General features: G+C 38.5%; 2 protein-coding genes across 3 annotated transcripts; both read right to left on the bottom strand.

Moving 5' to 3' along the window:
* Positions 1 to 9,017: 9,017 nt before the first annotated feature.
* LOC116256921 (uncharacterized) lies at positions 9,018 to 13,052 on the bottom strand. Of its 2 annotated transcripts, none has more exons than XM_031633493.2 (4): positions 12,907 to 13,052; positions 12,746 to 12,808; positions 9,952 to 10,107; positions 9,018 to 9,300 (listed from the first exon to the last, which is right to left on the bottom strand). In XM_031633493.2, exons 3-4 carry the CDS (start codon positions 10,105 to 10,107, stop codon positions 9,253 to 9,255), a joined length of 204 nt encoding a protein of 67 aa, XP_031489353.1. In that variant the 5' UTR covers positions 12,746 to 12,808; positions 12,907 to 13,052; the 3' UTR covers positions 9,018 to 9,252. The 2 variants fall into 2 exon arrangements, with proteins under 2 accessions (XP_031489353.1, XP_031489354.1); XM_031633494.2 differs by having other exon boundaries at positions 12,746 to 12,802; positions 12,907 to 13,047.
* Positions 13,053 to 14,880: 1,828 nt separating this feature from the next.
* On the bottom strand, positions 14,881 to 25,314 carry LOC116255691 (probable methyltransferase PMT11). Its single transcript, XM_031631598.2, has 9 exons — positions 22,336 to 25,314; positions 21,295 to 21,444; positions 20,933 to 21,203; positions 19,374 to 19,484; positions 18,375 to 18,534; positions 16,581 to 16,838; positions 16,286 to 16,408; positions 15,591 to 15,668; positions 14,881 to 15,402 (listed from the first exon to the last, which is right to left on the bottom strand). Exons 1-9 carry the CDS (start codon positions 23,038 to 23,040, stop codon positions 15,195 to 15,197), a joined length of 2,064 nt encoding a protein of 687 aa, XP_031487458.1. The 5' UTR covers positions 23,041 to 25,314; the 3' UTR covers positions 14,881 to 15,194.
* Between the last annotated feature and the right edge of the window lie 1,639 nt (positions 25,315 to 26,953).

Raw genomic sequence — 26,953 nt, 5'->3', positions numbered from 1 at the left:
CCTGGGATCCATTTATAGGCTTCCTCACTCTGATCTCGCCATTTTCTCTTTCTGCCCTCCACTCCTTCCCTCATTCACGGAAAAATCTCCTGCCCCCTCAGATAGGAAAACGAACCGGTTCGGCATCTGTCCGACCCGGTCAATTTATCCGGACAAATTCGAATCGGGTTTCCAGAAACCCTGTAACTTTTTAGGATACTACCCAACATATGATTTGAGTCTGATTCCAATAAAGAACAAAAAAAAAAAAAAAAAGATGTCCTTCTGGTTTTCTTTTCTAGTAAAATCTTAAAATAATGTGTTTTTTTTTCTTTTATTGCACTTAATGGTCCTAGTATTAGTAAACAATTTGATACATTCAGCAGGAGAGATCTCTGAAGATTGAATGGGAAAAAGAAAATTTAAAGATACAAAGCAAGGGAAAGAAGCAAATGAATCATGGCCCTGGAGTTATCCAAGGTTCTCTCTTATTTAAATTGATTCTGCATCAATTTGGACCTGGAGTTGGGTCACTGAGCAGATCAGTTCAACCCGAATTTGATTCGGACCTCCGTTCCGTGACTGGTTCAAGATCCACAAAAGATTTCACTTCTTGTTTGTGCCTAGCCCATCAAATAGTACGGGTCCTGGACCTTTGCTGGTGCGTCTTCGACGTCCAAGAAACCCATGGCTGAGTTTGGTAATGCACAGAACTTGAACGGGGTAACGGCCAGAGACAACTGGAAAATGAAGGGGGTCCATGTTTGATATGACTAATCGGGTTTATCTACTCAAACACAAGCTTAGCAATTGAATTCAGTGGAAAAAAGTTTTTAGTTCATATCCACGAACCTAGAAAAGGAAGACGAAAGAGAAGACCAGACCGAGAGTCATGCTGTGGTCAGAAGATGGCTGATATATATATATATTGGGCAGAGCCCAAAATTTCATTATCTATCAATACCATCTATTTTTTAGTCACTTATGGAAATATTATTCTCAGGGCATGCCTGATTTTGTATGACTAGTCATCATAATTACAAACAATCATTTACTTAATAAAGAACTATTTTCAAAACTATTTGAACAAAGAAAATCTAGAAATAAGATGGACAAACTTTCATGGCGGAGAAAATAATTGCCAGAAGAAGGCAGTGCGCTTGTGGCCCAGAACAACTGTATGGCGGAAAAATCAAATGCCATTTATTCTCAAATACATTGCACTCTCAGCCATATGACAAAGGAAAAATATGGATTAGATTAATGAGAAGAACGGCCTAGAGACCACTCAACTCAAGGATGTATGATAATCTCCCATATACCAGCTCAGAAGATGCAGTAGTACTCTTCTTGAGTACCTCTTGATAGGTCCTTTTAAATGCATCCTTCTGGATATCTTCGCTTTAACTGTTAACCGCTGAGTAGAAACGATCGATCGGGAAATGCAGTAGATTTTTTAAAATTTTCAAGAAGATGAAAGTGTTTACACAATGCATGTTAGAACTTGGTAGGAAATGGCTTGTTTTTTTAGATTAATTAAATTCCAAAAATGTTTTTAGTAAGTAAATGATGGCAAACTTACCGAACTGCTTTAGAATAAGCAAGCTTTTGAATATATCCTTCGCTCAAAAACTTTTGAAACCAGCACCAACATTTGCACTACAATAAATGCTGATCATGTGGAGTATTGCTAATTATTAATGAAGAACTTAGTTCTCACGTACTGTTTGGAAGTGGAACCCTTTAATGCACAGGCTTGCTTGCTGCTTTGTTATCAATGGTGACATGAGTTATTAGATTTCCTACCTTTGAGTTTGAACGTGACATATCGCCCACCGCCCGTTTGCAGTTTTGGCTTGAGTTTAGATGTACAAAGTCATGCACATATTTTATATCTTATATGTAGGATTTGTGGATTTCTTCGTCCGGCTTTGGATGAAGAAACCTTCCGACCTTTCACAGCACATCGCTCAATGCATCAAACAACCGCGATTGGAAGCATGCACACACATATATATATATTTTAAAAAATGAGAAAAATATTTTTCAGACCTTTTTTTATTTATGTTTTTCTGGGGCCTTCCTTGTCGAAAAGATTGCCTTGTCTTACAAAAAGATGACAGAGATTCAGTTGATGCTTCACCTCAATTTTTTTTGCGGCTCCTTCAGCAACTAAATATTCATCAGTATATGCGAAAAAGATATTTCAAACCTATGATCCGCGCACTGGTTAGCACAAATAAGTTTTTTAGCTTTTTGGGTGTAACGTTTCCTCTCAGAGCCTCCATTTTACCATCCTAATGAATTTTCTACATCTTTATAGGAAAAAAGCGATTAGTTTATTGCAAATATAGTTTTACAATGTATTGTTACTACTAATCATCTGAAAGATTGGCTTGATGAAGCATCCGTTGCAAAAGATGTTTTTTATTTACTGAGCTTTTATTTAGATCTTTTAACTCTTACCTGACACGTATATACTTGCCCTTGAATATGAATTTTGATCATTAAGCATTTCAAATTTCAGGAGAAATGAAGATTGTCCCACTTGATTAACCATGTTCAGTTCAGATATAACATGCAATCAGACTGCTAGCTATGTATGAGGTGAAAGTCTCATGTTGGATCTCACTTTTTGGGGTGAAATTGATCTTGTTGGTCAGTTTTAGGCCACAATATGAAGATGTGGCTGAGATATCAAAGTCTAGCTAATAGGGTCCTTACAGTTAATATCCACGACACCTTAAGCTTCACTCCTTAGCCTTAAAATCATGGTGGTCCAGATCTTGAGCTTGCTAGAACGAGACTAAACATGATATTTTCCTGCGCCCCCCCATCTCCCCACTCTTTTTCTTTTCGCCTACAGGTGCATTGAGGCCTATAGATGATATAATTCAACTTGATATTTTTGTTTTATTTATTTATTTATTTCAAAAGCATAACACCTATGGCAATCGAACTGATGTGAAAACTCTCATCTACGAAGTGAGGTGACATGTAAGTGAGAAGTATCTTGCTATGACATAATAAAAAATATTAGAGTTGAAAAAACCCTCTCTTCTCAAAAATATTGTTGCAAGAGCTGCTGTCAAACATTTTGACGTTATCAATACAAGGAAGCTGTAGAGATATTTTGAAAATGTTACATTTTTTTTCCTCCCAATTTGATGGAGAGACCAAAATACAAAAAGTTCTTAAATGTAGTTTCCTCACATCATAAGACAGAAAATTTTTTCAGCCTTTCACATCACACCCCTCAATGCAATGCATCCAACATATATAATTGGATGGAGGGCTAGAAGATTTCAGCTCTCTCTCTCACACACACACACACATCATACAATTAGAAATATTATTCATCATACAATTAAAAATATTATTCTTATGATGATATTTCAGAAAGTCGTTAAACAACTTGGAAAAAGAGTACTAGTTTGGCTCAGTCCCTAATCTCATAACTGATTTCTTTAATATTTTGAAAAAGAGTACTTTAAAGATATAATTATTGAATCGGACATATTTGAAAGAGACCGAAACCCATTCCTTTTCACTCGAGAGTTTAAGGCTGCTTCGGAACATGAGTGAACTTACTGTCACATCAAAACATAAGAATTGGAAAATTGAGAGATTTCTTGACTTAATTAAGCTGTCAAACTTAACGACCAAAGGATCAAATTATTATAAAAATTGCTTAGTTCATGAAGAACTGACAGTTTTTCATTATTTTGGAATGAAAGCCGCCACCGCAAAAGAGAGGCACTATCCTGGAGTCTCGTTCTTTGATTTCTGGAGTAAAGTCGGTGAATGAGACGATTCACATCGGATTCAAGAACCGACCGATTTTTACAAGACCGACTTTTTCAACAGGGTGGAGTATATTAGGTGGTGGGCCCAGAAACGAAACGGACCCACAAAGGGAGCCAGTGGCAAATGAAAGGGCCAATATAACAAAATAACAGTCTTTAATTAAGCAAGTTATAGTTTTTAAGTTCATTATTTTCCATAGTGCCACGTTCTGACCATCTTACCAACTTGTTGCTACGAAAACACAAAAAACTGTTGGCCCAAACTATGTGCTAGCAAAAGCAGCTATGTTTTTTTCCCCAAAGATCACAACTTTTAGTGAGATATGCTGCGTGAGGAACTCGAATTTCAAAAGTTTTTTTTTTTTTTTTTTTTTACAACCTTTGATCGATCTCGCAACTAAGGACTTACACGTGAGCATGTTTTTGTATCCTTCTAAAAGATGTGGTGTTTGAAAATTAAGTGTAATATCATTATGTTTTTTTTATAATACTAACTGTTCATTTAAGATCAAGGCAATAGTGCATTGGGCGGTAAGGCAGTTCATTTATAAGGAAGTTTAAATTACAATACTTGTGGTCCTCGTCACAATCCAGTGTGTTCATTCTTGAATCATAAAAGTCTTGAAGAAGCATGTTTTATATATTAAGACTAGTACTGTATTGAGCGGCAAGGTAGTTCGGGCGTTGAAGAAGCATGCTTTATAAATTTTGGGGGCAACGAGCACATGGAAGGACAATGACCTTTTCGGAATGATAGAAAAAAAAATCTACTCACCTAAAATTAAATAAATAAATAAATTTTTCACTTAAAGACTAATTCTCATTGGAAAAAAAAAAACAAAAAGTTGAACAAACGAAATTAATCTACATTGGTTCTGGTTTAGGAGGAGGAGAATACTGTTGACGAAGTCCAAACCGAGTCACCATTTTCCGATTCGAGTTAGGGAACCGGGAAAAGGAAAAGAAGAAAGAAAAACTCCGGCTGAATGGCAGATGAGGTACGCTCTCACCCGTTCGTTGCCCATCTGCAGGGAGGGAAGGAAGGCACGCCACTTGTGGCCGCTCTCTCACGGCCCGCGATAAGACAGGAACGTTCTCGCAGCAAGCGGTTTTGTTCGAATACGGTTGGCTTTTGGGTTCCACACGCTCGGGGCTGCCGGCTGGTGAGAGCTCACGTCGGACAAATTTCGCCAGTAAATGACGCGAAGTTCTGCGTCCCGCATTCTTTATGGCAGCGGGAGGAGCAGAACAGATTCCCCCCCCCCCCCCCCCCCCCCACCAGTCTTTGGTTGATAAAAAATACGAAAAGTAAATAAATATCTCCCAGGAAAACCATCACGGATCTGCTCTTCGTTCGCGTCTTTTTGTTTTGAATGAGAATCGACCTACTTTTTGAAGCAGAATTTTTATCTGCACGTGTCGCGTTCAGCAGTCAGAACATTGTGACTTGGAGGGTTTTTATCTTTTACTATGGGGAAAGATTTTTCTTTTTTTATAAATAGGTAAACTGAGAAGTTCACAAAGTAAAAAACAAAAGTTGGCTTTTCATAAGATCTTGATAAATTTCTAGAGTTGGCGATTCTAGTCCTTTGAGAGCCTCTTGGCAACAATGTGGCCTTAAAGAAAAGTTGACGTTTTCTAGTTTGGGCAATATGTTAATGCATATTATTATTTTTTTTTGAAATGCCATAAGGATATAATTGTACTGCGTCATGTGGGAAAGATGCTACATGAGGCGGGTTTGATGTGTTGGTCGAGCTGCACATGGCCATAATGAGCAAGCCATTGTATTTGTAAGTACGTAAGAACAGATTACATATTTGAGACCCATGCCATTTGGGCAGTTGTTAACTTCAAGAATTATGTTCAGGTAAAATAATTTGACATTATGACCGCCATAATAATTATGCTAAGGTTTAGATTGATTATTAATTATATAAAAAAAAAGTTGGAATAATAGTATAACTTGATGGCAACTCATAACGAATTGCCAGTATCTACTTTTATAATTATAGGATTGGCAGCCATTATGTGTCAAATCACATTCAAGTTACGCTCATAGTTTTTTTTTTTTTAATGTTTAATTAAGGGAAATGTCTTTGATGTAAAACCCCTTAAGCATATTCTTACGTACCCGCTCAAAAGAATAACATGACAACAAATGCAAACATTTAAACCCTTTAAATGTGAGCCGTCTTGCCTTCTGTTTGCACCATATCAGGGCTTAAAATATCAAGACACAAAGATACCTGGATCTGGATAACAAAATTCAGGTAAGACTTCGGGACCCAAATATCAGGGCTTAAAATAGATTCGCTTCAGATACCTGGTTCAAATCTGGCACTTCGTTTTCAGATTCCAACCATTAGAGTAAGAAGTGAATATTCATTGCCACCCCATTCTCATTTAGCATTTCAGATTGGGCCATGTTCCTATCATTGTTTTAAATAAACTATAGCTCATACAATTATTTTAAAGTATATTTGGCGTAAAATATATTAATCGACGCAAACTCGTTTTCACATGCACACAGCGTGTTTTCACCTGTTCTCTGTTGGACGATACAAGGAAACCAAGCTACCTTGTTCGTTAATCAATTCAGATTCTTATTAATATGACAAGTTTTTGAATTCATAATTGACTTCAACAGGATTCCCTCCGTGTTTCCGATCCATTTATAGTGCCAGCGATTGAATCGAAACCAACTTCTAATCCTAATACACGTCAATATTGCTTCTTTTGAGTCGCCAACATGCGTCTGATGTGGGCACCTTCGCTGTAATGAGATTTTTTGAAGACAACGCCTACACCAGCCACATTGTAGCTCCGCTACTGATCCATCAAAATCAAGCGCAATGCAGTATTTATGATGTGTTCCAAAAATACAATGTTCTTTGTATCGAATACCATCTGAGTTGAAAGGTACGGGGAGAAGGCGCTAAACAAATTGAAGCCACGAGCTTCTTCATTGAATTAGCAGCCGTCATAGAGGAAGGACCGGTGAAAGATACAAGCTTGTCTCATCCCTTAAAACTTGGTGGCATCTACGAGTTGCCCCTGCCATATATTAAAGATCCTCGGTATCCAATGCCTGAGGCCGGTGGCGTGTCCAATTCTGATTTTGCCATAACAACGTTGACACATTTCACTAAGTTCCACCACTGTTTCGTCGGTGGTGGATGTTGAGCCACAGTTGGCTACCTAACAAAGTGACGGACCTGACCTACTTAGCCAAGTCCTAAGCTAGCCATCGCGAACCCAAAGGGCAAGGGCATGGGCAGGGCTCGTAAGAGGAGGATGTGAAGAGTGACGAGTTGGGAATCTTGAAACAAGTTTTTTAATTTCCACCATTTTCTCGTAAATTTCATCGCCGCTCATTTTCTCTTCATTAACTTTCCACCACTGTTTTGTCAGTTGTATTTTTTTATTTCGGGGAAAAAAACATAGTAGTCAATAAATGAGGTTATACTTTTAACGTGGCACTCCTTTAGAAGGTTACATATGTTGCGAAAGTAACAAATTTAATGCTTCGGGCGGAGTTGCCTGTTCCTTCCAATAAATTCTATGAACCAATTTAATGTTGACAGAGACGGAAGATTAAAATCCGATAAGCCAAAAAAAAAATGAAAAAGAGTTTATAGACTACACTTGCTTTTTAGTATTGACGAAAGATTACGGTTTTTACGTAATAATGAGGATCAATATTCTAGAGTTTAATTCACGTTCTTGGCAATTAATACACATCATCTGAAGCTCCATTTAGCTAGCATTAATATGAGTTCTGAATATGGAATCCTGTATTCTAATCTCCTCAACTCTGCCTTGAGATTCTAGTTCGTTGACATCAATTTACTTCAAGTTTGCACCATTCATTAGTTTTATTAGAGAAATGCACGTATCTCATGATTCTCATGAACCAGCTACATAATATTATTTCAAGTTGGACACCATTCATTAGCTCCACTAGAGAAATGTAAATATCTCATCAACCAGCTGAATGCTGAGTATGCAAGAGCATTACAACGACAGATTCGTTTTCCCAGCCGAGTAGGAACTGGGTAGGAGGAGGTTTCGTTTAAGATCTTCAAGCTGGAGAAGCTCAATTTGCACTCTTATTACATACTTCATTGAGAAGCGCCTTTCGTCCAAGCAGCAGCGTAGACTAGTGGAATGATCAGAAGCAATAATTATATATAATCATCTTCTCCCTCAAACTCAAAGAAAGTCCAATTGCAAAACTGCATATATGAAGATACTTACACAGAATCAAGGGAAAGAAACAACTAAGGATATGGGTAATATACTAAATCAAGAATTAAGAACCCAAGACAAAAGAGAAACAGCATAACTGATAAATTCTTTCAGTGCAAGAATAGCCATCCGTTTTGCTTTGTTGCTGTAAAATCTCCTCAAGAGTATAAATAAAACAAGGAATACATGCAAGATGCAACTGAAATCAAAGGTCAAGGCTGTCAACAGAAGAGAATGTTTCGTGGGTGCACGCAGACCACTTTAGCCACTACTTAAAGTGAGTGAACTTTCTATTTAAATTCATGATATCGTGTCAAGAAAGGTCAATAACACGGTCATTAGGGCGTGTTTGCTTCGTCGAAAAGGCGAATCATAATGAGGGCGTCTTTGCTTCACAGAAGGCTATCCTATCCGTACGACGGATAACTTTTTCGATGAAAGGCATCTACAAGCAAGGGTGACGAACCTGCTCCAAGAAACTATAACCCTAATGCATAAGCTGTGGACTCTTTCAATGGTAAGATCTCGCAAATCCGGAAACAAGAGAAACATGGGTAAACGAAAATCACAAGGATTCTAGAATAATAAAAATGTAGAAAGGGCACGAACTTCTAAATCGGCGGAAACTCGATCATGATCTAAAACCTGACCCTTGTGTTTAACGTAATAAAACCCAGATAGAGCGATTTCAAGAAGCGCGTGATCATGGTCTGAAATTCAAAACCATCACATAGGATCAAATTTTTGTCCTCACTGGACAGAAAATGAAATTGAGTGATCGACGACAGAAGCGAGGACCAATTCACTGGGAAATACCACCAAGACGATTCATTTCCCTATCAGTGCCAAGATCAGTGAACCCATCACGCTTTCAGAGCATCCACAAGTTTATGGTGCAAGTTGACCAACACACAAGGCGACCTGAATTGGACTCCATGAGAGGTCTAGCACATAAAGATGCCTAACGATTGAAACTCAAGATGCAAACGGTAACAGCATCAGGCAAGCATTCAAAGCCTTATGTAAAGCACCCGTCTAGATAACAAAAGAACATGTTGTCACAACTTTAAGTTGTGAAGCCAAAGTATTCCAGAAATTCTAAAACAGAAAATTTGTCACATTTATTTAAATGCAAGTAAAAAAAAATTCGCTAAGAATTTAACATCCAAGTAGCAGATAGGACCACTTCTCCTTCATTAATTACAGCCTGATGCCCTCACTCTTTCTTTCCAATCCCATTAGCCATGTTATACACCCCACGAACCTGGTATGCAAAAGAAATATGTCAGAGAACAAGCATGACTGCTTTTTAACACGGTAAGACATTTCATCTGAGAGTTTCTGTTTTCCTCTTGAAAGTATTTTAGTTAACTGTCGAAACAAATGAATGAAATATGACATATAAACAAGAAAAAGAAAAGTCACAGCTGACAAAGCTGTAGGGGTGAGGTGGTGCAGCAGTAGTTCAGCAAACCGACATAGTGTTAAGAAAAGACGGCGAATCCAGATGACATGCCAGACATGGACATGCCTCTAGGCGGGGGAATGACGATTTGCACTCTACAAATAAACTCCTTAGCGTTTTTAGTTTCACAAATCTTACTTTTATGATACAAAACCGATGCATATGTAGGTTCAAAGCCAGAAATTTTGAAATCTATAGGCGTTTTAATTTTATTTCACAATTTACTTTAATCCATACAGCTTTCACTTTTGGGCGTTTTAATTTTATTTCACAATTTACTTTATTCATTTTTGAAACAAAAAGATGACACCAAATTTTCAGAAAAAGAAAATTAATTTACGAACAACATTTGCAGAAAAACCGTGAAACTAAAAAGGGTATTTCTTCTCTAAAAAGCAACCTCTGACACTAGTAGAACGAGATATTTAGAAATTGTGATAAAAAACTTACTATCATGGTTCCACAAGTGACTGCAAAGGCAAGCGGAATGGCCACAGAGGTTATTTTGTCAAATGGTCCTTTCAAGTGTGTGTACTTGTGGACGCTCTGGAAATACTGTTGCTTCTTGAGAAGCTTCTCTCTAGATCCAAATGGAGCCTCCGTCATCTGCAATAGAAAAAGGTATTAAGCCATGCCATTTCAGCTAAAGTCAACAAGCCCACTAATCACCTTGTGCAAAAAGTCGACTAAGCAATAGAAAATTTAGTGCAAAAGGTCGACTAAGCAATAGAAAATTTACTCATGAAAGAGGATGAGAGGCATGTAATCCTACTAGGAGAACAAAGACAGCAAGACCAATGTAAGAAAGGCCTAACAACCGCCAAATTTTGATCCTATTCTAGTGGCAATCACCGGAGTGGAAAGCATTGTTGGTTATCTCTGACAGATCGAGGCGCAGATTTTACCGTAATCAACAGAAAACTGCCTTATAGTGTTGTTCACTTCTATTCCTTTGCCATTCCTTTTCAATTGCTTTTGTGTTCTGTCTCTAGGAAAACTGAACAACAGAATCAATAACAGTAGGAAAACTGCTTCGCAATCGAGATACAGACATCTGATGTATCAATTACATTCCACCGTACTCAACAGAAAACAGCCTTGTGGTTGTGGTGCTGTTCACTTCTATACACCACTGTCACAGATATTGCGATTGCAAGAAAAACAAGTAAAACGCAAATTCCGGGAAAATCTCACAAGATTTTGAAAATCTCAGCGAAAATGAATATCTTGCAATGGTTGCGATTTTTTCCTGATTTTTTGGCAAAATTATGTTTTCCATTTATTTTATTTTTCTCCAATTTTTGTAATTCTTTATTTTTTAAATTTACAGATACTTTTTTTTTGAGAAAAAACAACACTGAAAAATACCCGAGAAAACCTCATTGATATTTTCCCAAGAATAATATTTGTGACAATGCTGTAAACTTACCATTCCTTTTCAATTTCTTTTGCATTCCGTCTCTATAAAAACTGAACGATCGCAGGAAGGATCTCTAAACACCTTTAAGTAACATGGTATTATTACCTTAGAACTTTTAAAAGCCTTTCAAAACTGCAAAAGAACTCAATAGGGGAAAGTGAGCAGGATAACGGAATGTATCTTCTACGTTCAGTTCAAGCCAGTTAGACCTTGATTCTTATTCTAAAATACAAACATAAATACCATTTTCAGGTTTTTAACAGCAAGGTTTTCCTTGGATATTTTTCAGCAAAGCAGTTTTTCTCTGGAAAATCTCACAATTTTTTAAAAATTAAGATAATCCTAACAATAGATAAAAATAAAATGAGAAACTGATAAGACATAAAAATAACTGTATAAAATTATATAAATCCTTCACCATGGCAAAAATTCATTCTCAAATATCTCATTAATGGTGCCGATGTTCTTTCTGTAAACAGCATCAGGAAGAGGAATAAAAGACGCAAAAAATGGCGATAATAATGCATTAAATTTACTTTCATGTTTTCTTTGCTTTTATTTTTGTTTCTCTCTTTTCTAATGTTAATATCACATTCTTATTATAAGTTACTTGGTAAGCTAAATTGATCAGATGACACATTTTATCATGTTTAAATGTTTTTCAGGGCAATCAACAGTACAGTCAGTACTCCTGCAATCAAATTTAGTGCTGTGGGGAAGGAGGGAGGGATTATACAATCAAGATATTAAAATGCACCAAAATGTGACTATTAAGTCACAACACTTTAATATCTTGCTCCCCACTGACCACTCACGGGTCACGATTAAGGGGGGAGCAACAAGCGGCACAAGGTAGAAACAATGTTGATCTACTCTAGACAGGATGACAAAGCCAGACCACAAGAGGATCTTCCTTTGTTATGACGGCTAAAACATTGATAAAAGAGAAACAAGAACACGCACATTACATTTAAGATCCACCACAAGAGCAATACATGCACCATCACTTGAGCAGGAAGTTGGTGTGAAATTTTCGACAATGAAAGTTGGACTCAATCAAGTTAACGAATGCGATATTCTCTGATACCGCTAGACAGCCGACAGAAACTCTCCCGTACAGCCAGGTTTTGGTTGATGCAGCAACGCGCACCATGAGTTCAGGCCGTATTCACTACACCATTAGGATAAATAGATACCATTCCGCCTAAATCAACAACAATCCGAGCACGATAATACGGTCAACTGATTCATGGACAAACTAACTAAACCGTAATGCCCTTCACTTCATAGCTGTAGTCTAAGATAACTATAAAGACATCTCGGTCATTCTCAATCGTCAAAAGGAACGCGCATCATCATCTCCCCTTGGTAAACAAGGCATACATCAACATCTCCCCTTGGTAAACAAGGCATTCCATCCCCTAGTCTTCCTCAGCCACGAAATTAACGGAAAATAGAATCTGCTTACCCAGCTTCTTCACATACTCAAATCTAGGGTTTCAGAAACCAAAATAAACACAAGCCGAAGAGAAACCAATCATGAATCTCAAAGTCCATAGAACAGACCTGAGAATAGAAACAAAGCGCCAAGATCAAAGTATCGGTCAAGGAAAAGAAGGGGAAAATAATCGGCCAACAGCACATAAGACAACGTCAAAATAGAAGAAAAGGGTGGGGAATTTTGGTTCCGCTCCATGACGACCTAAAACGCGTGATCATATTAATCCATCGACCACCATAGATCTAAGAATCGCAAAATCTTTAAAGGCATACCAGGTTAACGAAGAAAGCTTTTATTTTGGGTGTGCCACATCATATATTTACCTCTTCCTCAGCTACGCGATTCAACAGATACGAAATAGCCAAAAGTGCCAAAGATACCTGAAACTACAGAGGGAAAAACCGATCAGCGACATTTTGGGTGACCCATTTGGGCGTTTCAGAAAGGGCCGGAGAGAGAGAGAGAGAGAGTCTCGGTTCCATACCTGAGTGCGAAGAACACGGTGCCCTGCTGAGAAGAGGATCCTGCAGTCACGATGGGAAAGGGAGATGACTTCTGCAGCAGCTGAGAAGAGGACGAAGGGAGCCCTAAAATGTAAATGGTCTCGAAGCGTTTCTGATCCAATTTCCAGTCAGCCTAATCGGCTTCGAATAATCGGATATTAAATTCAGATTCGGTTTGAAGTGGATTTGAATTGTTAAATCAAAACTGGACCCTACTGGCATAAGGTCCGGCACTCACATGTGATCCTACTTCTTCTCCATCATGCAACAATTTGATTATTCCATACTTCTTTCCTGGTTATTAGTTAAAGGTTTAGACAGTTCTGTTTAAGATTCTTTTTTCCACTCTGAATGAGTTGTTCCACATTTAGAACACTCTTGAGTGTTTCATGAACATTCTCCAAATATTAGTACAAATGAATGACATACTTGAACAATTGCTCTATAAATCCATCTCAATTTTCGGGGCAAGTTTTTGAAATGGCCCCTAGTGGTTTTTTCTTCTTCCCTATTCTTCTTACTTTCTTCTAATTGCTTGGTGGAATTTTTCAATCCTATGCACTTACTTCGTTAGGAAGATTACTCGTGGTATTTGAAGGCGATCAAAATGCCTTAAAGGGATGCTACCCATTAAATACCATGATTTTTCGAATTGTATGTTGGCCAATCTGATCATGGACTACTCCATTGTAACCGGTACCAGGGAGATCAAATAAACTGCCATCAAGAAAAGCAAATAAGAAATAGTTACAAACTGATATTCTTTTGGATTTGCAATGTTATGGATGTCAAATAAGTACTTCACAAATGCAAGCTTTAGGTACCATATAAATAGGCGGTTAAATAAATTATTTAACCTAAGCATGTTTTTATACATTTTTTGTCACAAATCCAGTGAAGGTTACAACAAGTAACAAGGCCAAACAGCGAAGCTTCGAGCATTTCTAATCTAGCTCAACATTGGACCATTGGAATCTAAGTCCCATGAAATCTATTATGATCGGACTCTCCCATTTAATCTTAAATAAGATCTTTTTGAGTTTCAAGGAGCAAAAGAAGACTTAAGGGAAACGTTAAGTGATCCTTAGATTGACGGACCGTGGGGTTTTAGTACGGATATTTTGTCACACCAAATCCGTAGAACTAAGTTTAGATGTAATCAGACCTCCTCAAGGATTGTTGAAGCGACCGTTCCCACGATCCATGGACCCAAGACATGCAGCAAGCAGAAAGCCAATAACATACACGTCCCCAATCCAGCAATCACAGTTTTCCACCCCAAGGTGGAAGGCTTTGTGAGACACTCACATCATTTGGACTATACGCAAACGCAGAATAAAGAACAGTCTATGAGCTGAAAACCCGTTCTTGGCATTCCAGGAAGAGCAATCCCCAAAAATATCATCCATATGTGTAATCACGTGCTTAATCAAAGGATTAATAGCAGAAGGATGTAAACAGGGAAGCATCAAGAAATTATGATACACTTGTACAGGTCAATGAAAGTTTACATCTTTCAGTGGATAAAGAGACCATAGGCTAAGCTGGCAACTGTTCCTATAGAAAAACCTAGAAGCGTAAACCTCTCAACTTGACTGGCAGGGCTCCAGCCAAGACCTAACTTGACCTTCTGGCAGGAAAAAGGATCCAAGACGACCCCTACAGTATACCAGAGTCAGACCATTCTAAAGCCTGAGCTGGTTAGCCTAATCATCAGAACATGTAAACTGCACTAAATCCTTTTTTTCCGGTTTTGCTTCCTAAAGGTGATAATACCTGAGAAAGATCTCTAACAGCTGGGGTCAGCGAGCAGAATATATGTTATACACTAAACATCTAAAACAAGCCTCCGTCCTGAATATAATCCACTCCTTCAAATGCAATTAATCTCTTCAAAAGCTGAAATTCTGCCAAAATGGACTGAGTTAGTTAATAAAGGAGAGACACAAAGCCAATTTGGACAAATGAACAAATGGCTTAATTGCATTCGTGCATTAATTTCTCTTTCATGTTTGTACAATTGAATGCCACTGAACCTAGAAAAATGTGCTCCAACTACCAAGCTGATACATGGTAAAGCATGTTACAACCACTAAATCTCATTCGCTACTTATTATCCAATAAATGACAAAATACATGCACAGCAACCGTACGGGCTTTACCTTTGGCCCTGCAGAAATACACTATAATTTCTGCAGATCCCAAAATGATCACAAATTTAGATCTCTTATAACCATAAAAACAATACTGTGGTGATGCCCTTCGTTACTCAAGATCGCAGCATCTGCTTTTGGCATGCCAATATCTTTCGACTTGCATAGGGTCCCTCTGAAGTGTCGTACACAGAAACTCTCCAGCCCATGGCAAGCGCAATCTGATGAACCTGGTCAAGGACCTGTCTAGAGTCCCTAATGTAGGCATAGCCACCTGGACGTAATATACGATCCATTTCAAGCATGATCCTGGTAATGTCACACCTGAAAATGATGATATGTTAGGCAACATCAATAACAAAAAAAATCCACATGCATGTGCACATGGGAGTATGTCAACATGACGGTGTGTACACATGGAAGTCTGGCTGATTAGCTGTGTGTATGTGATCTTGTGTGTGTGTGCACATTAAGAGAGAGAGGTCAGTGTGGAAAGAATGCAGCTAGTGAACCTTTTCTGCTCCCTGGAAAAGAGCCCTGCTGCATGTAGGAGATCATACGTTCTTGGGTATGTATCAAACGGTTCACACCTGCAGCAGGAGAATATAGTTACCGAATGGATCAGATCGCAATGAAGAGAAGGAAAAAAAAAAAGGGAATGCATGTGGTAAGTTGTACATGTATGGGTGTGTGTGTTGTGTGGGTGTTGGGGGAGGGAGGAAGGGAGGGAGAGAGAGAGAGAGAGAGAGAATCTTTTAGCAACATTTTCAAAATATATCAGGATATTGCCAATTTTCCAGATTTTGGAGATATCTGGCGACTACTGTTTAGACAACTTCTAAAGCAATTGTCTATCAACCTGATATGAAAGTGTTATCAGGCAGCATACCATCCCCAAAGTAGGAAATCATAAGCAAATTGCAACCAATGTTGTGAAACATCACGTAAGGAAAACCTAAACCATACAATGCATCAACCAATATGGGTTGACAATTTGACATGCTTTTATCGGGTGCAGATCAGCTGAAAAATGAAAGGGGCTGCATCGGCCTCCATCTTGTTGCAGTATGATGGAGAAACAACACGCATAGACAGATGCGAGATAATAGGTACCAATCTTAACACTGATTCTATTCTACCAAAACCAACAACGCTGCAAAAAGCCACACATACACATGCACACACAAATGTAAAAACAAAAATATACCAATCATGGATGACTCCTATTAATCCGCGATCATATATCACAGGCAAGGTGTTGGGCTCATTAACAGGAACAACGTTCAACACCCAACAATCAATTTTATTATCAATCATTGCTGCCGCAAACCTGTCAATGCCAAAAAAGGACTAGTCAGAAGCTGGACCACAATTTTTCGACACTGTCATGATCAGCTTAAACTATCTACGGAGCTGTGGTTTATGCCATGTTTCCACTTTTATTGTCAATATACAAAATGTTTCAAGCTAATGCATAGACAGCACTAGGAATAGGAAAATACCCCCCAAGTCCTGCCCGCATGTCCAACACATTACGAAACTGCAACTTGTTCCAATGGAAGACACGGACATAGCTCTCTATAATCTCATTCCAATATCCCGACTCTGCCTTGAAAAGCTCCTTTTGTGCAACATATGCATCCAGATTTACAGATTGAAGCCTGTCTGGTGGAGTATGCAGCCGTGAAGGCCAAGTTGTTATGTTCCTTCCAAGACCATTATCAGGCAGCCGAGTAATACAAGCTTTCAGACCCACATACCTGCAAGTAAAAAACAAATATCAGGTTTGCAACCACCCATCATAACATGAAAAGTGGCCAACTTTTGCAGAAACATTTAGTTGTAAAGATGTGCATGAACAGCTCAGCAGAAGTTTTTTTTATTGGAAATGGATCAGTTTTAATCTGATAAGCCTTCAAGCTCAGATGTTCTATTTTCTCAAACAGGGAGTAAGAAAGCATGAAGGAGAGGGAGTCTGAAAATGCATTCAGTACCAATGACCGTTAGATTTGCACAGAACAGGTCTTCAAGCTAAGATGTTCATATTTTTCATAGGAAATATAGAATGAACAGATGGATAAAGGAAGAGACTAATGAAAAGTATCCAACCAGAAATGAAGAAGCCAATAAGCCAACATATTAAACAAATAAGTTTACAGAGAAATTTCATGTGGGGACCTTTTTCTCAACACATGCATGATGGTAGATGCAAAAAGGGATAGACCAACATCATAGACAAACTAATCAAATTCAATGCTTTCAACTGTTATGTGCTATCCAAGCACAAACATATGTGATTAGGTGACATGTGATGAGTACCATTAACTAGGATAGCCACAAAACGGAACAGGTGGAAATAACATTGGTAATTTTCACTATAAAAAGCAGCTTCACATCTGCATGGCTGCAACATGTTGACCGTTAACCGTTAAGTCACATGGACTCACCAAATTGATTGCTGCATTAAAGTCAATGTCCACTGCATGTGTTCCCAAAACACCAAAGTCAAATGAGTCAGGTGCAATCAACCCAGAAATTAGACTTGGTCAATTTTGACCAATAAATAAAAAGAGAAAGAAATAAGAGGGATTAGGGCAATGTTCCTCTCTCTCTCTCTCTCTCTCTCTCGCTCTTTTATCCAGCCCCTGAATATGTTTATTATGATCATATGGGTTGTATCGAAGACTATTTTGACAAAAACTGAATTGGTCTGATTTTAATCTTTGATTAATACCGTTTTCAGCTCTTATGATTTTATGTGAATTCATGTTGAATCAAATTTAGATCATGTATATCAAGTGAGTTAATTTTTGTACTTTCTGAGCTTTTGTGTGAAAATTCATAGTTGAATCTCTCTCCAAACACACACACATGTGCATGCACGTGCATACCCTCACCTTGAAAAATGTCATGCCCGCATCCTGTACCACTGTGCGATATTGATTGATTGCCTTGTTCCTAGGGCTATATAAATATCCTACTAATTAGGATAATAAGCAATCCGTAATTCTGTGAGATCCTATTTTCTTAGCGTCCTAGTACAAGAACTGAAAGCACAACCAGCATACATGTTAAAAGCTAACTGGTCCTAATTGGCTTAAGCCATCTCAAAGGTCAAAATTCCATTCTTCTACTGTTTTTTTTTTTCATATATTTTTGTGGAAATAGCAACAGAAACTCAGATGACAAATCGCATCTCTCAGTCTTCATTATTTGCATCAGAAAGATAGGCAAGAAAACGGAGAGTTGGCAAAATATCATCACTAAACTGAAAGCAAAAAGGATCTCGTAAGTACCAAAATTTATCTGGATCATCATCGGAATCACATAGTGGAGGTTGTGCTCCAGCTTCACGACTGAGATAACAGCTATTATCTAATGGCTTCTGCCAGATGGCAATATAACCCTCCTTCTTCACTAGTTTCCAGCATAATGAAGAAGTAAGATTCTCCATCTCTGTAACATAAATGAATCTGTTAGAATTTCATGAAATGCAAACCAACAAACCATTGACAATAAGCAAATAACTGCAGGAAGGAGTGCTCTATATGGTATTATAGATAAATTTCTGTTTCATTCACTTGATGTTCTGAATCACCTTTTTCTTTCCACAATCATTAGTGCCCCTCTTTCCTGAATGACATAATCACGTGGATTTTGATATACAACAAAACCAACAGTGACATAGAGCGGATAGGAGTGAACTTTTGGACCTCACTAAAAGAAGCATATACTCTCAAAGTGTTGCCAGTCAATCTAGCGAAAAACTCTGGGCTTTTTCAGTTCTGCTTAACGTACATTATTGATCTGGGATAATTATGTGTTTTTTTTTCAATAGAAAAGAGAAGAAGAATAAGAAAAAGACAAAGACACCTGCAAGGGAAACTTGGTGATTTCTTCTCCCAAAGAATAGCAGAACCATCTTTACCAGTATATTTGAAAAGCATGACAGCCCAGTCTCACAAGAGTCACAACACATGCTGTCATAAAATATATGCATCTTTTTCTCCATGACAAGTTGAATCAGGAAACAACGGAAACATGGTTAAGTTAGACATCACAAATATAAAGCCATGACAACTTCAGCAGGAATCTACAACAAGAAAATGGTAGCTAATACTCGAAAATATCACTTCTGTAGGGATACCAGAACCATTGTGATGAAACAGAGTAAAGTACGGACAAAAAATATTTAAAGATCACACTAATAGTTCATTGAATTTCACTTTTCTTTGTTCAAGTAATGCAAGAAATAAGAATCGCATCCATTATGGGGAAGCTGTGCTCTAAAATACCTTTCCATGCTTCCTGTAGGTTATCCTCATGTTTGTAAACTGGCTGTGCTGCCCAAGCAAAGTAGCCTCCAGCTCTAAGTAATCTATTAACTTCAAGAAGCAGTATCCCATCTAGCCAAATAATACCACAAAAACAAAAGGATAGCAATGAGCAATCAGTAAAGTAGAAACGACCGATGTATTTTCAGTTTTATGACTTCCCAGAGACACAATTATTCAAAGTTCAAACCAATATTAAGAACATAAATAACAGTTTAGCATCTGGATGATGCTGAGAAAAAGAACTTTGTGCTTTATGCAGCTAAACATGTCCATAGGACCATAACATGCACCAATATATATGAACAGGTAGAGCAAACTTTTGGAGGCATATAACCGAATAAAATGATTGACAACCTTTCTCAAGAGGACATCTTCTAAAACAAGAAATTAGATAATTCATGCACTCGCAGATCCACAACATCAGCCTATATGTATACCTCCATATTTGAGCAGTCAAAAGCATTAGTCAGCAACTATACATCAATGTTACAAACCACAACTGGCCGATTACCAATGCTCAAGCATATTCCGCATAAGGTCAGTGTTGGCTCAAGAGTGACTAATGACTTCCACAAAATGTCAACTTTTGAGGGTCAATTTTGTTCAAAATGGTGTTACAGAGAGGTCGATGAACTCATTAGAAAACACTTGGTATGAGCTGTCAAGAGGTTTGCCAAGTTGCAAAAGAACAACTAGCCTAGGTACAAAAACAGATTTTTGTATCTTCAGTCTAATCTTCTTATTGACACGCTGAAGCTTATTTTCCTGTCCTCCTTGATCATGGGAGAAACATACCACAGCAATTTTCCTGGTTTGGTAACTTTATTCGCTTTCATCAAAGATCCGATACATTTGGACGTTTTTCAGCTAAATGAAATATTGTACATAACCACAGCAAAAGTAAGATTAACCAGCTGATGGGTTTCTGATCTTTTGAATATGAACATGTAAATATTTTTAGAATCTGAAGCTGAATATTAGAAAATTAACTAGCTACAGATAAGTTCTAAGAAGCAAGAAATGTTAAGGGATAACTGGACTGTAAGCAATAAGTGTTACAGTAAAGCAGGCTTGAAGAGGAGATACTAGCCAGCACATTTCTTCCAAAGGTACTAGTGATAGTACACCCAATCGGTCAATATTGCTGTTTGATCTTTTTAAGCATTTACATCAGTTGCTAATATTTTTAATCACCAAAAATATATGTATGATTACCCTTAACACTTAACATATAAGAGATGCTTTTCAGGAGAACAGGACATGGAAGTACTTGGAAAACTAACCTGACTGAGCCAAAAAAGTGCCAATGACACATTATGTCACTTAAATTAGTGTCCACCATATCCCATCAAACAAGTGCCAAGGCAACTGTTAGGCAGAGGCACATAGATATATATATATATATTTTCACTAACTGCTTTTTAATATTATGACAAACTAAAGTACACACAATTTTTTTTCTAAAATTTGAAAAAACAGGTCATAAGAAACAGTGAACAAAGTGCTATGGGGCATACCATCACGGGTCCAGTTAATCCTACATCTTGAACAGTGTATTAACTCAAAAGCCTGACTTGGGTACAACAGTCGTCGGGTTGCAAATGCTGCAACCATGGCAGGCACACCACGTTCAAGAGCAAACTGAATCTGATTTTCATGAACATCCTTTGGTGCTATGGACAAAGTGATCACATTCCTAGACAGGAGAAAAGCACCAAAACTTGCAACACCACATCCAACATCCAATGCAACTCTCGTATGGGAACCAAAAGCAATATCAGGAACCATCTGCACATTACAAACACAACCGGAAGAAGCATCAATAAGAATAGATTGTCCTCTATGCGCTCCAATTAAAGCCAAACAAATGTAACCTCACCTCTGCAATCTGATCCAAGTACTTATTGGCTCCATGAATGAATTGTGTTCCGCCACCAGGAAATTTAAATTTGTCCTTGGAACGCATAATCCAGTTCTGTCCCCCTTTGTCCTCCACTAATCGTGTATGTGGGACATTATTGTACCACACCTGTGGCCGAGTCATGTTCGAAATCCAAAGATAATCATCAAAACAATGTGATCAAATGACGTTTGCAAAAACAAGCTCAAGTTTTGATGAAATAACAGAACCACACCTAACTTGAGATTTCTTTCATTTAACCACTCTTTAATATGTAATTAAGTATGCTTTTCCGCTTCCATATTATCTTTAACTAAATTATATGCTTATCCTTCTTCGTTCTTCTTAGTTTCTAATATCACTTAAAATATAATAACATTGAAAGGTTTATAACAAACATTTTCTCATCAAAGTTAGGAAAAGTTCACATCAAGACACTTTCCAGGTTATGCACGAGTAAAGCGTCTTTATTGCAATTTTGAAACCCATGAGAAACCAAAATGCACTAACTTGAAACACAAAATCTAGTACAGTAAAATCACTATCTGATCCTTCAAACGAATAGCTATATGCTGGCATTAGAATAGATTTTTTCCAAAGCGAAACAAAGACGACAATAACAAAATTGCTCACTTGAGAGTTTCACATAAATAGCAGCATATTTGAAACAAATTCTTTTCCGATAACGATTTAATGACGCATGCACAAGGTGAAAACGCACAGAGAGATTACATAATCCGTAATGTAGTACATTTTCCAACTGACATTTGAGACGGGTATATCAAAATCAGGAGTATAGGAAGCTAAAGTTGCTTCGAAGCACAAAATAATATTCAACCAGAACTCCAACATAAGACGGATCGACTAGACAAAACACCATGTCATACACTGTCATGACTGGACTGTGTAATCATCATAGGCAGTTCTTCTGCGAAGGAAGACATTAGGAGCATATGCGAGAAGAAGACAAATTGGAGAACGACGATCAACATGAGAGAAAGAAAGAAACAGAGACCGAACCTCATCTCGACTTCTTGGCCATGGAATCCGGCTCCGGTAATTATTCGGTGCCGGGACCAAGCACTTTGGAATGCTGTCCACGGCCGGACAGTGCCGCTCGAACCGCTCCCCTCTCTCTGTCGAATCCAGCTTCCGGATCGCCTCCTCATTGTCCAAACACGGGATATACTCCCTCATGCTGGCAGGACAAAGAGGAAACTTCCCTACCTTCAGTACGGCGCCACCGGCATCCTCTCCGGGGGCCCCATCTTTCGCAGTCTCGTTGCCCCAATTCTCCACGAGATCAGGATCGAAGTCGCCCACTTCAAAATCGTCCGCCATCGTCCCATTCTCGTCAACAATTCCAAATGTCGATGGGGGCGGAGGAGGTGGTAACAGCAGAGGTGGTGGCGGCGGCAGTGATGGTGGGGGCAAATTGACAGGGACCGGCAGCGGAGGCGGGACAGCCGCTGGGGGAGGCGAATCGGTGACGTTCGCTATTAGGGAGGGGACGTCTGCAGAGAGGTTGGCGTTCTTGGAGATGGAGACGGAAGGGGAAGGGGAAGAGCCAGTCCGGGTGTCTTGGCGGCTGAAGAACACGATCTGCTGGTACCCATCTGACCAGTGCTTGCCCAAAAAGAAGAAGGCAAGGGAGCAGACAGCAAGCGCCGTGATCTTCACCAAGAGCGAGGTGTTCAGAAACTCCCCATTGGTTAGGCCTTTCATCTTGCGTGAGAAGGAGACGGAAAAGATCTGATTGTCAGATCTAAGAAAGTGTCGTGGGAAACATGAGTGGGAGGCGGAGACGAAGCCTTGGCAATTCAAAACCTCTAATTATGGGTGAAATGGCAACATAGCCTCTCCTTAAATCCAGGTGCAGCAGCCATGAGTCAGCCTAGAGAGAGACAGAGAAGTGAATGCAGCGGCGGGAACGAAGCAGGGACGGGGACAATGGGCCGCAGCGAGCGGCGAGCGGCGAGTGGCGCAAGCGATGCACCCCGCTGGTGCCCCCACTAGTCGATTGCAGGAAATAGCAGTACAGGGATTTCACCGACAATGAAGGAAACAATAATATGGGGCTTCCAAATGACGCCTTAGATTCTGTTGATAATAAAGAATCGGCCGGAGAAAATAATGTCTCAGGGGGCTCGGCAAGTAACGCCTTACAATACAATTTTCCAATAATAGAGAAGGTAGCATTTTAGCGTTTGATTTATTAGAAATACAAGTAACTTTCTTCTCTTAGATCTTGGTCGTTAACAAGAATCAACACTTGGGCATTTTTCAATATACAACTCACTTTGTTTTTTCGTATCGATCAACTATCAACTTAGATAAGCTTTCAACAAATTGGTTTCAAATTCTGATTGGTACATTCTTTTAGTGCAACTTTGGGTTTTTCTAACTCTATGGCATGATTTTTGCAAAAATTTGTATTTGTAGTATCATATTATATGTGCGTGCACATAGTTATTAGACCAGAGAAGGGCATTATCAGTTACAAAAGTTCACTTGTATAAAAATTTTGACAAATATGGCTCCTGGTTGAATATTATGGTAGAAAAGTATGTTTGCAAATGAAATTTCTGTTCATGGTAATTGATAAAGAGCCCTGGTTGGAATATCAACGTCCCTTTCATTTGAGGAGAAGGTTTAATTGCGCCTTACGTTTCGGGCTCACGTGGGTTGCATGCATGTTTTCAGGCGATCACCAAATGGAGATGCGATAGCTCCCGGGCCGTCGAGTTTGGAGAGCCGTGCTATTCTTTATAGCACCTAATATATTCTGTATTGAAGTGGGAAGCTCGTCGCTTGGCCCGTCCAACTATCACCTGACTATGGAGACCTACCTACTAACATTAAATAAGGTCAAGAATCCATCCATCATGTGAACTTCCCAGTTGGAAAAGAAAACGATTGACCCCACGCGAGTCATTGAATTTAAAAAAAGGGGTTTTGACTTCCATCTGACCCTTCCTCCTTCAACGTACAAAGCTTGGTGCTTGGAGACGTTGTTTCCACTGTTCACGTCAATTTCTCGTTTGATCGAAGGTTCATGATATCTAGAGATGGGGAATGTAAATCCTTTTCCTGTTTTTGGTGGTATTTCCTTGTTTTTACTATTATGACAGAGCGCTTAGTTTGTTGTTCCTGAATCTGTAATGGATATGAACATCAAACAGGAGAAAATTTGCGGCGAAAAAGTTTCTTTGAAAATATGCTTCTTCTGGAGGTAGGCCTCCATCCCCTTTTTTAATGGATATGAACAAAAAACATCATACATAAACCAAAAATTAAAAAAATAGAGGCTTCCTTAGCTAACAACTATATGGAAAAAAACAAAAGGGAGAGCCGAGAGGCAAAGACACCTCTACTCAAAAGACCTGTATATATTTCCTGCTTATTGAAGTCTTGACCAATTTCTTGCATTGATTCCAGTTTGAAGCCACGAAAAATAGCTCCGGTAATCATCCATTTATTTTTAAAGGAAGCTAAAAATGCATCCAAGCGTATTCATGCACCGGAAGTACAGCAAGATTTTCTAGGTTGAGAACTTTGAGAAATTTTAACAACTCTGCATAACCAGACAAAATAAACCAATCCGATTATCCGTGGGTGGATTGATAAGGATTTGAATGACGGAGATGACAACCATGGAGAATTATGAAAAAGGCTGACTCTAAGGCGTAGTTGCATACATACTTTTTAAGCAATCGTACTGCAACAATCTGGTGCAAAAAATTAGTTTCAAGCAACACCTGATATAAATATCGACAAGATCATCATACTTTCAAAAGATTGCCATTGTCAAGAAGAACGATATTTTCATGTCTCAAGCCAGCGCTATATAACGTTTTACGAGTCCCACTTTTATTATTTTATATTTGTGATCATCTCCCCGAGTCCTACTTTTTTCGCCTCTCTAAAGATGCCTGCTCGTGTTGTGGCCTATCCCATGTTTGATATGGACATATTTTTATGGTTTTATGAACCCAAAGTTCTGAGTTCGTGAATTTTCTTCATATAAAAATAATCAAACATTAGCCAAAGAGGCCTCCAAGGGAGGTTGGCGCGCTAGCATGGGCCAGTGACCGGTTTCATGGCAGAAAAATTGGTTGGAGGGGTACTCATTCAAAAATACTCATTCAAAAATACTCATATCTAGTGAGATACTTATAAATAAAAATAAATGTTTAAATATGCCTATTTAAAAATTTAAAAAAAAAATTAAGAAAAACTTATGGTACAGTTCACAAAATATAGGAACTAAATAATTACAAAAAGCACATAGGCGGTTTATGAGCCACCCGAAAGACTTGGTTGATTATTCACAAGGTGTTAAGTTTGTTTTGCAAGAATGTGAAAGACAATTTATACTTTCACAAACCAACTTTTCATGGCACCTGATGAACCATCAATCAATCAAATTCATCAGACGGTCCATGAAAAGTCCACGTATTCCATAAAACATGTGCATTTTACTATTCAAGCAACACCTGATATAATATTGACAAAATCATCATACTTCGAAAAGGTTGCCATTGACAAGAAGAACGATATTTTCATGTCACAAAAAAGCTAAAAAAAAAAGACACAACATAAAATCAAAGAAGTGAAAAACAACAAAAAATTTTGAAAACTTACACAATGAGCTTTAGAACCATAAGTTCTGTTCTCCCAAATTGTGTCTGGAACTATTGGACTGATTATCTCTAGTAAGCTTCAGAAAATATAAAAACACACAACCAAATAAAACCAGGGCCTGCAACCTGTGATTCCTTGAAGCGAAACCTGAAGAAGCCCCAAAATGAGGAAAAAAACCAAAAGAAAAAAGAAAAAATCAGCCTACTCAGAGAGAGAGAGAGAAGCCCCGAATCAATGTCAAACTGATTGAGTTGGTTATGAGAAAGAGAATGCATGTTGTTGCAGTTGCAGCGATTAGCTAAACCAAGAAGAACACGAGAGGGAAAGAGAGAGAGAGAGAGCACCTTGCTGGATGGTTGCTTCTGCAGACAAGGTGGCTGCTGCGGAACGGACGGTGGAAATTCTTTGTATGTTTTTTTTTCACATATCCATTTGACTTTATTCATCCTCTTTTTTTTTTTTTGTAAAAGGATTCCACTGCAATGCAAATGTATATAATATATTCATAGATCAAATCAATCACCTGTTCTCCCCCAAAATAATTTCGCCTTCCTTTCTGCTCATCGTGTCTTCTAATTAATAAAGTTTCATCTTCAACTACCAATATTTTTCTTTCCTTCTTCTTCTCTTTCTCTCTCTTTACTGTCATGAAAACCACGAATTCACATGGTGCAGCGTGATATGGACGGTTACCGTCTTTTCACTAGTAAACTTCCTTCATTTCAGCCACTTGGAAGGCGTTTTTTCATTCTAACAATGGACAAAGAACGTGCTCTGTGAAAGTTTTGGTACTGGCTTGTCATTGAGGGCGAAATCCCTTTGCTTTCTTGTGAAAAGGGTATCCCATTCCCATCTCTCCCTATATGTGGCGAAGCACTTTGGCATGAGCATAAAGACGTGCTCCCGTGGCCTGACAGTTAAAGGAAGGATTTGGTGTCGAGGAAGGAAAAGGAATTGGAAGAAAGTTACACGGAAAGACTCGTCTACATCTCCC

This window comes from Nymphaea colorata, chromosome 6 (genome assembly GCF_008831285.2).
Source record: "Nymphaea colorata isolate Beijing-Zhang1983 chromosome 6, ASM883128v2, whole genome shotgun sequence".
NCBI lineage: Eukaryota > Viridiplantae > Streptophyta > Magnoliopsida > Nymphaeales > Nymphaeaceae > Nymphaea > Nymphaea colorata.
The sequence above is the reverse complement of the archived record's forward strand: the minus strand, read 5'-3'. Positions and strand labels throughout refer to the sequence as shown.